The sequence below is a fragment of the Podarcis erhardii genome (assembly GCF_964252035.2).
Source record: "Podarcis erhardii genome assembly, chromosome: 1".
NCBI classification, from domain to species: Eukaryota; Metazoa; Chordata; class Lepidosauria; order Squamata; family Lacertidae; genus Podarcis; species Podarcis erhardii.
This window is the reverse complement of record NC_138497.1, coordinates 6,594,385-6,607,935: the sequence shown is the minus strand read 5'-3', so window position 1 is coordinate 6,607,935 and position 13,551 is coordinate 6,594,385. Positions and strand designations below refer to the sequence as shown.

The 13,551-nt window shown below is 47.8% G+C and overlaps 1 protein-coding gene across 1 annotated transcript in view; it reads right to left on the bottom strand.

The window, feature by feature from the left end:
• The window catches only part of LOC309341709 (solute carrier family 35 member F4), a 193,037-nt gene continuing 179,486 nt past the window's right edge, over nt 1-13,551 (bottom strand). Inside the window, exons 8-12 of the mRNA XM_081861402.1 lie at nt 11,565-11,647; nt 5,965-6,051; nt 4,245-4,334; nt 2,638-2,800; nt 1-1,078 (exon numbers count right to left, since the gene is read on the bottom strand). Of these exons, the coding sequence (XP_081717528.1) occupies nt 831-1,078; nt 2,638-2,800; nt 4,245-4,334; nt 5,965-6,051; nt 11,565-11,647 (671 nt within the window). The 3' untranslated portion in view covers nt 1-830. The remainder of the gene's footprint in view (nt 1,079-2,637; nt 2,801-4,244; nt 4,335-5,964; nt 6,052-11,564; nt 11,648-13,551) is intronic.

Below are 13,551 nucleotides of genomic sequence, written 5' to 3'. Positions count from 1 at the left end.
CGTGGAGAGTCGCTGCAACAGCAGACTATACTCAGCTGAGCTGGAATAAAGGCAGTTAAATGTGCTTATCTCAGCAGAGCAGTGCAGCAAAACCTGTGGTTCCCATGCAACTTAGTTTAGTTATTGACCAAGCCATGCCAACGGCTAAACCAGGGTTTTATAATTTTATTTTATTATTAAATTTGTATCTTGCCTATCTACCCAAAGGAGCCGCAGGTGGCAAACATAGCAAATGTTGAAACAATTCAGTTTAAAATAAAACACATGTTTAAAACATTTAGAAACCATTGAGAACATATAACAACATTGAAAAGCAATCACATTTCCCTCGCAGCTCCTAATTTCAAGGTCTCTTGGCCCTCAAAGGCCTGGGTAAACAGGAATGCCTTTAAATTTCTCCTGAAAGTCGGGGAGGGAGGGAAAGAGACTCAGTTGACCAGGGAAGATATTCCACAAAGAGACCACCACAAAGAAAGCCCTGTCATTGGGTCAGTGCCAACCAGGAAGCATCAAGAACAGGGCCTCCCCTGGTGATATAGTCACTCCTGCAGGTGCTTTGGTCTCGAGCCATTGAGGGCTTTGTAATAATACTTGGCATTGGTATAACACTTCCAAGTATGCCCAATGCTTCACACCTACCCTGTAAGGTAAGCTGTTGAAACTCCCCCATTTTGCAGAGCAAGAGAGAAGCTTGCGAGTCCATGGCAGAAGTGAGATGGGAGGGTGTCGGTCTCTTAGCCGCCATGACACCTGCCTTGTTGGCTTGAAGGCTCGCTCCGTCTTCCTCGCCAACCTGACCTTCCCTCTGGGGGCTTTCTGGGGACTCTAGCTCAGAACTCTCTATCAAAAAACTCATCAAACAGAGCAATCCTCTCCGTCTTAGTCCTCACTAAGGCTGGTCTCCGGCGAGGTTTCCCCAAGTCGCCTTCCCAGTTCTCGGAGTCCGTGCTTGATGCATCCCAGAAAGATTCCCTTCTTGCCTGCTGCTTTAGCAACCATGTCTCCACTTTACCCCTCTGTCCTTCGTGGGGTTCAGAAGGTCCAAGCTCTTTTGGAAATTCTCCGCTCCACTGATCGCCTAGTAAAAAGAAACAGGAAGCTCTACTGCATTGGGTATTTTGGTCGCCACAGGAAGCTTCATAACAACACTGTAATGGTTTTGGCTACCTTGGAGTGGCTCATCGATTGCAGTAGTTTTGCCTAGAGGAAGAGTGGGGAATCCCAAGATTGGGGGCTCAATGTGGCCCTCCAGGGCTCTCTACCAGGCTCTTGGAAGTGCCCCCAGGCCCCACTGGTGCTGTTTTGTACCTGAAATGTGTTTGCTTGCTTAGAATGTGTCCTGGAACTCTGAGAATGCCTCTTCCTTGCCTTGGGTGAAACAGGACCAGGGATGTTTGGATGTGTGGGCAGAAACTAGCCTTCAGTACAAATTTGCATCCATTGATCCTTTTGCCTCTGGCCCCACCTGCCCCTGGTGCATGACCCTGGGAAGGATGCCCAGAAACAAATGTGGTCCTTGGGTGTCAGGAATGAGCCAGCGCCAAGTGAAAGTTTGCAGCTAACTGCAGAAAATAGCCAGGATCAGAGAGGTTGCTTTGATGTTAGTCAGTCAGAGGAAAGCTGCATACTCCGGCTCCTCCTGACCTTGACATACAAGCTGATAAGACAGTAACGGAGAACAGGCTAGACCACAGTCAAAGTTTGCCGGAAGCACAAACAGGAGGGAAAGAGTTAAGAGACAGCCTCTCAGAGAGTGGGGAAGAGGCGGGAGCTGACGCCCTCAGTCCGAGGTCTCGGCGAATAGGAGGGTTGCAAGATAGGAAGCAAAACACAAGATGTAAGAAGCGAAAGTTCAGTTGCTTCTGGCCATGTGGGAGGCAGTCTTCAGAAGGGTCATCTTGACTGATGATGGCAGCAGCCGTGTTAAGTCATCCAGAGCTATCTGTTTGATTTGACAATAAATCATCCTTTTTACTTACTTTACTTACTGTGTTATCAAGCCGGGGACTGGACCTCTGACATCGGAGTGGAAAATATTTTCCCACCTTCTGCCTTGTTGCCCAATGGCAATCAGGAAAGTCACAAAATGGCACTTGGTGACTTGTGGACATTTGACCTGAATGCCGATATATCTTGCAGCTCTGGGACTTGCTGTCTGATCAGCATATGTAAATGCAATTACCGGACGAAACGTCGTTACATGTTCAGAGCTGGCACTTCTCAGTCTTTTTGTGGGAGGTGATGCTAACTTAACACTTCAAATCTCTTAAGGAGTTCTCTTTGACTAGCGGCCAGGCTCATAGTAACAAGCTATTGGAAGGATCTGAAGCATGCTTCTTTGACCAATTGTTACATTAAACCAGTGTTTCCCAACCTTGTGCCTCCAGCTGTTTTTGGACTACAATTCCCATCATCCCTTGCCACTGGTCTTGCTAGTCAGGGATGATGGGAGTTGTAGTTCAAAAACAGCTGGAGGCACAAGGTTGGGAAACACTGCATTAAACTACAGTGGACGCTTGGGTTGCGAACGTGATCCGTGCGGGAAGTGGTGTCTTAATTATATGGCAGTTGCAGCAGTGTGAACCACAGCAGATTGCTTAAACCAGAAAACTTGCTCAGCTCCCCAGTATCACTTACCGTGGTCTCTGTCAAATGTCTGGTCACGCTCAAGGGCAAGAAGCTCCTCATCTTCAGAGCTATTATTTCCTGGCACACACCCAAGAGTTTCGCTGATGCTGAGGTCCCTCGCTTTTGGCTTGTTAAGTCTTGCCTCCTGCTGCAAGCATCTCTTCAGTTCTGCCTGGGTTTATAAATAGCTAGTTATATGCACAGAAGGGCCTTAAACAGATCTAGCTGTCTTTTGCTCTCCCCAGGGGAACCTGGGAGCTGTAGTGCAGCTGCCGGAGGGTTGTGATCGGAATCCTCCCCAAACTACAGTTCCCATGATCCTTTGAGGGTGCCACGCCAATTCAGTAGGAATAAATTTGACCTTAGTTTTTGCATCAAAGAGATACTCCAAAGAATGCAGCAGGTCGTTTGCTCTAAGTAAAGGGTGGCGCAGTGTTTGAACTGCAAGCATTATTGCAGTTTTGAAAAGAAAATAGACTTCCTGCTGCAGAAATAATAAGAATAGGAATAATTATTATTTTGATTTTATTCCCTTCACCCTAAGTCACAACGAACACAAGTCACACTTAAAAACAGATTGCAATGCTGTTTTAACCCACATGTGCATTTAATTGGTAGATTATTTGACTTTGGGTGGAATTCAAAGTAGTGCTTCATTGGCACAAAGATTTCTGCTTGCCTGGTGAAACGATCACACCTCTCCTTCCCCCTGTGTGCTATTCTGGGTGTTATCTCAACTTCCTGGAGCCAATTGGGGGGGGGGTACAGTGCGGAGAGGAGAGAGGAGACAGCTCTATTACACTCGCACACGTTGTTGCATTGGCTGCCGCTAGCACAACTATGTAGCTGGATCTGGCCCTAAGGATGCAGTCCTATGGAGGTTACCTGGGAGTAAATCCCACCAAACCCACTTCTGATTTGGACCTGTATAAAAGGTAAAGGTAAAGGGACCCCTGACTATTAGGTCCAGTCGTGGGCGACTCTGGGGTTGCGGCGCTCATCTCGCTTTATTGGCTGAGGGAGCCGGCGTACAGCTTCCGGGTCATGTGGCCAGCATGACTAAGCCACTTCTGGCGAACCAGAGCAGCGCACGGAAACACTGTTTACCTTCCCTCCGGAGCGGTACCTATTTATCTACTTTGGAACTTCTAGGTTGGCAGAAGCAGGGACCGAGCAATGGGAGCTCACCCCGTCGCGGGGATTCGAACCGCTGACCTTCTGATCGGCAAGTCCTAGGCTCTGTGGTTTAACCCACAGCGCCACCCATGTCCCTCCTATGGAGGTTACCTGGGAGTAAATCCCACCAAACCCACTTCTGATTTGGACCTGTATACAGTCGCGCTATAAAAAAAAAACCCCTTAAATCGGTCAAATAAAACGAATCGATTAAAATCTGTTTAATTGGATTGACTTCTCTACAATTAATGGAATTGATAAACAACTGAATGTCATAAGCCTATGGTTATGGCAGTGAATCCATTCAGAATGATACCATCTCTTATCATAGTCCCTCCTGCAGTGGTGTTCTCTAATGCACAAAACGGAAGTTCCATCGTTTTACTTAATTATCCACGTTTCCCTCTTGAATCCACCCAAGGGCATCGCATGGCCGTTACCTCTTTCCTTTGTTCCAGCATCTTCATCTTCAGTAGATACTGCCGTCTTCCAGCGGGGTGCAGAACAGTCTTCCCTCCTTTATCTTGCTCCTTCCAAGGGAAAAGGAGGGGGAAGGAGACCCATATATCGCAAAACAAAATCATGATTCCATCACGATCCTATCCATCACTCGTTGGGCAAGGTGAACAAGGGTACTTGTAGCTGACGCAAAAATCACGCTTGGCTGGTGTTCTATTCTTATGCTCTCTAAAATCAAAGTTTCTTAGGCGGTGATATAAGGATGATGGATCACTCTGTTTCTGGTCTGTTGCAGGTTTGCATGTGTACATTCATAAATCTGATCCATCCGGTTTCTGCATTAATCTGTGGGTTTTTATCTTTCTTTCTTTTTTTTTTAAAAAAAGAGCCCACAAGAAAATTCTTATTTAAATTCATACTTACATGTGTATTTACTTAAATACATGCATATAATCTCCAAATACATTCATTCCTAAATGTGTTTTATCCTAAAATGCACACTTTTTAAATGTATTTGGGGGTGAGAAATGTATTGCAAAATTCAGAAAAATGTAAAAACCAAAGGATCGTTATGTTCCAATCTGTGACTTAGGGCCAAGAGGTGCAAACAAGACCAATTTGCTTTAAAATGCAAAAAAAACCAAAAACACAACAACACAACAACAACTCCATCCATCCCTAGTGTGAGTATGAACATAGTTCTTCCTGGGGTTGAGCAAGCAAAGGGCATAAGAATTGGTTTGCTGAAGCAAAACCTGGTCCAACTAGTGAGTATTAGCAACCATGGGCCATAGGAAGCAGATTCCCACGCTAAAGTTCTACATATTATGTCTCTGGAGGAAGTATGTGTTGAGGATTATTAAACTGAAAAAGATTGAAGCATTAGCCTAAATTAGGATAGTTTAATCCCCTCCCCAAGAAGACGGAACCGAAATTAAACAGCCCTATTGGATGGGCAGACCATTCTCTGTCTCAGGGCTTCCCAAACATGGGTCTCCAGCTGTTTTTCGACTACAATCCCCATCATCCCTGACCACTGCTCCTGCTAGCTAGGGATGATGGGAGCTGTGGTCCAAAAACAGCTGGAGACCCAAGTTTGGAAAGCCCTGGTCTATCTGGAAAAGGAGACATCTAGCCTTTCAGGTGTTGCTAGACTCCCAGCACCCCTGGCCAGCATGGCCAATGGTCAGGGATGCTGGGAGTTCTTGCCCAAGCAGAGCAGTGCATGCGTTTGATATGATACAGTGGTGCCCCGCAAGACGAATGCCTCACAAGACAAAAAACTCGCCAGACGAAAGAGTTTTCCGTTTTTTGAGTCGTTCCGCAAGACGAATTTCCCTATGGGCTTGCTTCGCAAGACAAAACGTCTTGCAAGTTCTTGCAAGTTTGTTTCCATTTTCTTAAAGCCGCTAAGCCGCTAAGCCATTAATAGCCGCTAAGCCGCTAAGCCGCTAATAGCCGCTAAGCCGCTAATAGCTGTGCTTTGCAAGACGAAAAAACCGCAAGACGCAGAGACTTGCGGAACGGATTAATTTTGTCTTGCGAGGCACCACTGTACTTCCATGGCCAGAATGTTAACCGCACCTCCTGAAAAACTGCTAACTGCAGCATGCGGTTGGACACTAAGATTACCCTGTACTTAGGGCATAAACGTTTCCCTCCATTCTTCCTTCCTTCCTTCCTTTATGAACTTCTACCAACCTTTGCTTTGTATGTTGCTCCTCCACACGGCAGGCTTAAGAACTTGTCTGCTGGGATGTCCTTTGCGAGGATGAAAGGCTCCAACTTCTGCAAAGCCAAGAAGAGGGAGCTGGACTGTTCAACACTGTTTCACTTTGAGATATTTGAGGGTTTTTGTTTTGTTTTGTTTGCAACCAATCAGTATATAAATGAAATAGTGGCCGCTGAGGCCACATAACACTAGTCCTGAAAGAAGAAGAAGAGTTTGGATTTGATATCCCGCTTTATCACTACCCTAAGGAGTCTCAAAGCAGCTAACATTCTCCTTTCCCTTCCTGCCCCACAACAAACAGTGGGGCTGAGAGACTTCAGAGAAGTGTGACTGGCCCAAGGTCACCCAGCAGCTGCATGTGGAGGAGCGGGGAAGCGAACCCAGTTCACCAGATTACGAGTCTATCGCTCTTAACCACTACACCACACTGGCTCCCTTACTAGGAGCCATGCTAATCTCTGTATCGTTCCAATTTTAGTATAGGTGCTGCCGAAGCATTGGCTCCCAGTATGTTTCCAAGCACAATTCAAAGTGTTGGTGCTGACCTTGAAAGCCCTAAATGGCCTCGGCCCAGTATACCTGAAGGACCGTCTCCACCCCCATTGTCCAGCCTGGACACTGAGGTCCAGCTCCGAGGGCCTTCTGGCAGTTCCCTCCCTGCGAGAAGTGAAGTTACAGGGAACCAGGCAGAGGGCCTTCTCAGTGGTGGAAAGGAAATAAACAACTATCTGACGTTTAGAAGACATATGAAGGCAGCCCTGTTTAGGGAAGTTTTTAATGACTGGTGTTTTCATGTATTTCATGTATTTTTAATCTTTTGTTGGAAGCCACCCAGAGTGGCTGGGGAAACCCGGGCCAGATGGGTGGGGTATGTATGTATGTATGTATGTATGTATGTATGTATAATAAACAGGACAACTAGAACTCCCTTCTTAATCAGTGTTGTTTTGTGTGTTGGTTCTGTATGTTGAAGCGAAGCAGGACCCTGTCAGCTGTCACTGTCTCCCAAACGTGGCAAATTCTGCTCTCAGGTTGTTTCAACCAGATGTCTCTTCAGAAAAGCATCTATGCCATCCGCCCAGCACTGAAATGGCTGTGAGGTGCCCGGGGGATGGGACCCAGAATAGAGAGTGGTGAGAGGCAGCAAGACCGTTCCGGAGCCCTTCTGAGCTCCTGAGACCTCGGGCGCCTGCCAGAGCAGGTATCTTTCAGGAGAGGAGTGCTTTTCAATATTTGTATACAGTGTTGAAAGGAAACAGCTAATCAGTGGGATCGGAAGAGAGATAAGGGATGCTAGCGGAGGCTGCCTGGGAGGGGGGAGGTAAAAGCCCATGGATCCTCAGGATTTTTACACTGGGTCACCCCAAAGTCATCCCAAATTCACCATCAGATGACATAGCATGTCCACGGCTACAGCCTGCACCCCAAAAATCACGCACCCACTGTTGTGTGGAGCCGTAATGGCGCAAAAATGTGGTTACAAAGCACAGATCCACATGGATTCTGAGGATTTTTGCATTTGTTGTTGTTGTTGTTTAGTCGTTTAGTCATGTCCGACTCTTCGTGACCCCATGGACCAGAGCATGCCAGGCACTCCTGTCTTCCACTGCCTCCCTCATGTTCGTAGCTTGGAGAACACTGTCCCACCATCTCATCCTCTGTCGTCCCCTTCTCCTTGTGCCCTCCATCTTTCCCAACATCAGGGTCTTTTCCAGGGAGTCTTCTCTTCTCATGAGGTGGCCAAAGTATTGGCACCTCAACTTCACGATCTGTCCTTCCAGTGAGCACTCAGGGCTGATTTCCTTCAGAATGGAGAGGTTTGATCTTCTGGCAGTCCATGGGACTCTCAAGAGTCTCCTCCAGCACCAGAATTCAAAAGCATCAATTCTTCGACGATCAGCCTTCTTTATGGTCCAGCCCTCACTTCCATACAGCACGACTGGGAAAACCATAGCTTGAACTATACGGACCTTTGTCGGCAAGGTGATGTCTCTGTTAAATTCACCATCAGATCACATGTCTGTGGTCACCGCATGAACCGCAAAAATAATACATCCACTGTTTCGTTCAGAATATTTTTTTTTCTTGTTTTCCTCCTCTAAAAACTAGGTGCATCTTATGGAGCGAAAAATACGGTGCCTTGCAAACCCTTGGAGGTTTAGGATCAGAGTTTTCCTTCCCAGTTGGACGAGCCCCATCTGTTCCTCTGCAGAAACTGCCTTCTGATTGTGGACACTAGGTGGCAGCACCTAACACTGCAAAGCTAACTCTTCTTCAAACCATTTTGCCCAGGAACCCAGGGAGGAAAATCTGCCAGCTGCTCAGTTCAGCTGAAACGCTCTTCACAAATCATAACTTTTCCGTACACATAAGAACATAGGAAGCTGCACTGCACTGATGGGCAGTGGCACTCCAGGGTTCCAGGCAAGGATCCCTCCCAGCCCTACCTGGAGATGTCAGGAATTGAACCCAGCACTTCCTGCATGCTCTGCCGCTCAGCGGCAACCCTTCTTTTTAGGCACATGCAAAAACATAAAAGGGCTAGACCAGAGGTTGGCAAGGCTTACCGGGCATGCGCCGGATCACTCCCGCAAAAATCCTCCGTGGGCCGGGCCGGTGCAGCGCGACGCCGGAAATTGTGTCTGCGCATGCCCGTGGCACTGGAAATCGCTTCTGCGCATGCCCAGATACTGAAAACCACACCTGTGCAGAAGTGATTTCTGGAGCTGTAAATGTGATCAATTACAATACAGTGGTACCTCTGGTTACATATGCTTCAGGTTACATACACTTCAGGTTACAGACTCCGCTAACCCAGAAATATTACCTCAGGTTAAGAACTTTGCTTCAGGATGAGAACAGAAATCGTGCTCTGGCAGTGCGGCAGCAGCAGGAGGCCCCATTAGCTAAAGTGGTGCTTCAGGTTAAGAACAGTTTCAGATTAAGAACGGACCTCCGGAACGAATTAAGTATTTAACCCGAGGTACCACTGTACAGAGTGAACCCTCTGCAGGGAGGAGCCCTGGACAATCCCATACTCATTTCCTTTGTAACTTTCCCAGCTGAAAGAAAAACCTACTTTGGTTTTGCTTTGGCCAATTGGTTTGTATCGCTAGGGTCTCAAACATTTATCCCTGTGCTTTTGCTGTTCTTTGTGGCAGCCGCCCAGAGTGGCTGGCCAACCCAGTCAGATGGGTGGCATTTAAAATGGACGGTGCTGGTGGTGATATATAACTTTCTAGCTGCTTGATCAGTGTGTGTGAATAAGAAGGGCTTCTGATTCTGCTCCAGACTGCATCAGAGATCCTCATGCACATCTGTCAGGAATCTGCATGGGATTCAGGGCCGGAAGTCCTCCTGGGAACGCCTTTTGCGGTCTTCTTTCAGCCTTCTCACCGCCGAGACTTTCAAAGCCTGAGGAAGTAGGCCGAGCAAAAGGAATCAGCAAGCCAGCTAAAAGCATCTGGTGGGATCTCACATGAAAAGGGACGAGCGCCTCGCTGTCTGGAAGAAAAGGCAAAGGAGCGAAAGACAGGCAGCCCTTCAAAGGGATCTTGTCAAGTCAAAGAACGGTAACAGGGATCTCTCCAGGGAGAAGATTCCCACGGGCTTCCGCATCATTTGATATGGCTTTGAGGGATGTTTGCTGGGACGCGGGCCTGTGAATTTCAATCTCAACTGTGCAACGGCCGTTTTAAGGAACCGATGGTGCAATTATTGCCTTTGGGGGACCTGTCATCACGAAAGCTTCCCGTTAGCTGCTGCGCTAACCATGTCACCAAATTAACTTCGGCGCGAGAGCTAAACCGGATAGCGTACGGGGAAACTTGAAAGCATGAGAGTCACATTTTCTTCTAGGCTTTGAAAGAGGATTCGGCAAATTCATCGAGGAGAAGCCCATCGGCAGCTTAAAATGAATAGACATATAAATCTATGGTTTTCCCAGTCGTGATGTATGGAAGTGAGAGCTGGACCATAAAGAAGGCTGATCGCCAAAGAATGGATGCTTTTGAATTCTGGTGCTGGAGGAGACTCTTCAGAGTCCCATGGACTGCAAGAAGATCAAACCTCTCCATTCTGAAGGAAATCAGCCCTGAGTGCTCACTGGAAGGACAGATCCTGAAGCTGAGGCTCCAATACTTTGGCCACCTCATGAGAAGAGAAGACTCCCTGGAAAAGACCCTGGTGCTGGGAAAGATGGAGGGCACAAGGAGAAGGGGACAACAGAGGACGAGATGGTTGGACAGTGTTCTCGAAGCTACCAGCATGAGTTTGACCAAACTGCGGGAGGTAGTGGAAGACAGGAGTGCCTGGCGTGCTCTGGTCCAGGGGGTCACGAAGAGTCGGACACGACTAAACGACTAAACAACAACAACAATATTGCACAAGTTATGTGAATTCGCCACAGCGGGAAGCAAGATGAATTGAGTGGGGTTTGGCAGAAGGTGAACTGCAGCAGAACGGAAACGGCGGGGCGCTTGACAGATACAGGGTAGAAAGGAGAACGATGCCTTCTAACATCCCGAGCCGAGACCCTTGGGCCACGTTCAGCCAGTACCACCCCTCCTCACTAGTCATGGACTGGCTGGATGCTGGGGGGGGGACCTGCAGGGGAACACCCAAGGAAAGGAGGCTCAGAGCCTGGGGAGTGGTGATGGGACAGCAATGAGTGGTCAGAGGGAGAAGAGGGAAGAGACTGGGAGGAGGAGGTGTCAGCAGCTGAAGAGGTAACAGGACTTAGTGAGCAGGATGAGTCTGTGGCAGAGAGCAGTCCAGAATCAGAGGCAAGTGTCAGGGGCTGGACTGAGGAGGAATGGTGGGGACTGCCCCCCTTCTCCTGAATCGTCCCGAGAACAGGAGGACATTATAGATTTAGAACAGTGGTTTGCAGAAGGTCATAGTTCAGAGGTTGCAGAGGACAGAAGCTGGAAATATTGGAAGAGAAACAACAAGAATAATAAGAAGCACCAGGGGAGAGACAGCTGACATAATAATAATAATAATAATAATAATAATAATAATAATAATAATAATATTTATTTATTTATTACTTATACCCCGCCCATCTGGCTGGGTTTCCCCAGCCACTCTGGGTGGCTTCCAACAAGAGATTAAAAATACATTAAAACACCAGTCATTAAATACTTCCCTAAACAGGGCTGACTCCAGCTGTCTTCTAAAAGTCAGATAGTTGTTTATTTCCTTGACATCTGATGGGAGGGCGTTCCACAGGGCGGGCGCCACCACTGAGAAGGCCCTCTGCCTGGTTCCCTATAATTTTGCTTCTCACAGTGAGGGAACCGCCAGAAGGCCCTTGGCGCTGGACCTCAGTATCTGGGCCAAACGATGGGGGTGGAGATGTTCCTTCAGGTATACTGTGGGAAGGCCCCACAACTGCCTCATAGGGGCAAGATCTACCAGGATGAGTTGCTGTGCATCGTAGGCCTGGCCTCCTGAGCTGTTTGTTTCTTTGAATAAAGAGTTAATGTCACAGACGTCGTGTGAGTTATTGCTGACCTGTTCCTGGCACCCGCCCCTGACGTCACTGGCCTGCTCTGCCCCCTCTTACCTGGGGTCTTCGGGGAGGATGCTGTTTGATAATGCTTTGTCCTCCCACTTCCATCTTCAGGTCTAGCGCAACGGACCTCGGCACTTAGAAAGAGGGAGGAAAGAGGAGCATCTTTGTCATGGGAGTTTCTGCGAAAGGTTTTGAATAAATAAATAATAATATTTTTAACATGTTTTTTTTCCTGAAGTGAGGGCTGAGGAACCCAACCTACTCAGTACCTTCCAACATTTCACTGCAGAAGCTAAAGGCATCCTTTGTTTGCATCAACATATAATTTTTACAACAGTTTTAATAATAATAATAATAATAATAATAATAATTATTATTATTATTATTATTATTTCTTATTTATACCCCACCCATCTGGCTGGGGAGACCTGGGTGGCTTCCAACAAAGTATTAAAATACAGTGGTCTGTTAAACATTAAAAGATTCCCTAAACAGGGCTGCATTTAGATGTCTTCTAAAAGTTTGGTAGTTATTTTTCTCTTTGACATCTGGTGGGAGGGCATTCCACAGGGTGGGCGCCACCACCAAGAAGGCCCTCTGCCTGGTTCCCTGTAACTTGGCTTCTCGCAGTGAGGGAACCACCAGAAGGCCCTCGGAGCTGGACCTCAGTGTCCGGGCAGAACGATGGGGGAGGAGACGCTCCTTCAGGTATACTGGACTGAGGACGTTTAAAGGCCTTAAAGGTCAGCACCAACACTTTGAATTGTGCTCGGAAACGTACTTGGAGCCAATGTAGGTCTTTCAAGACCAGTGTCATGTGGTCTCGGCGGCTGCTCCCAGCCCAGTCTGGCGAGACAGTCTGCAGGCAGGTAGGATCTCAGCCTGCGTACCAGGTGGAGCTGGTAGACAGCTGCCCTGGATACAGAATTAACCTGCGCCTCCATGGATAGCTGTGAGTCCAGAATGACTCCAAGGCTGTGCACCTGGTCCTTCAGGGGCACAGTTACCCCATTCAGGACCAGGGAGTCCCCTCTACCCGCCCGCCTCCTGTCCCCCCAAAACAGTACTTCTGTCTTGTCAGGATTCAACCTCAATCTGTTAGCCGCCATCCATCCTCCAACCGCTTCCAGACACTCACACAGGACCTTCACCGCCTTCACTGGTTCTGATTTAATAGAGAGGTAGAGCTGGGTATCATCTGTATATTGATGGACACCCAACCCAAACCCCCTGATGACCTCTCCCAGTGGCTGCATGTAGATGTTGAAAAGCATGGGGGAGAGGACATGGGAGGCCGTGTCTCCTGCATTGCAGGGGGTTGGACTAGATGACCCCCGGGTCCCTTCCGTCTCTACAGTTCTATGATCCAGCACCACCATCGTCCTGACCCTCTTGGTAGTTTGTCTTTGCTTTTATAAATTGGCTTGGTTTTTGTTTTTTTCCTTCGTTTTATGCCACCTGCAGGATCTTCGCACGACTTAATAAGGACGGCGTCTAATTTGCAAATTATTCATAATGCCCAGGAATTAGAACTTGGAGAGGGAGAGTGCTTTCTGGGGAAACTGGCAACCCCAAACAGTCAATTAGCTCTAGAAGATGCGGATCCCCTTGTGTGTGGAACAGAGCTCTCTCTCACACACACAGATCCATTTCACTTTCCTTTTTCTTTTTAACTGAGGGGATGGAGGAAAAGCACAGGGGAGGCCCCCCAGCAGTTTCACAGATTTGCTACTCCGGCATAATGAGCAAGTTAAAACAGCTGTGTGAAAAGGAAAGGAGGAAACAACATTTTCAAAATAACCGACAGAATCTGCTTTCTTATACCTTTCTGCCAGGTGTTTTTATGTGAGCGCACTTGCTGTCATAAAGCACTCTGTGTCGTTTGCCAAATGCCCAGGACTCATTTGTATTCACCTCCACGTCTTCTTCCGGGGGGGGGGGGGTGTAACATTCCCTTTCACGTGCGCAAGGCAGCCTCTACCATGAGATCATCACGGGGGGTCAGAGAGAGAGACATCCATGATGCTCCATGCAAGAT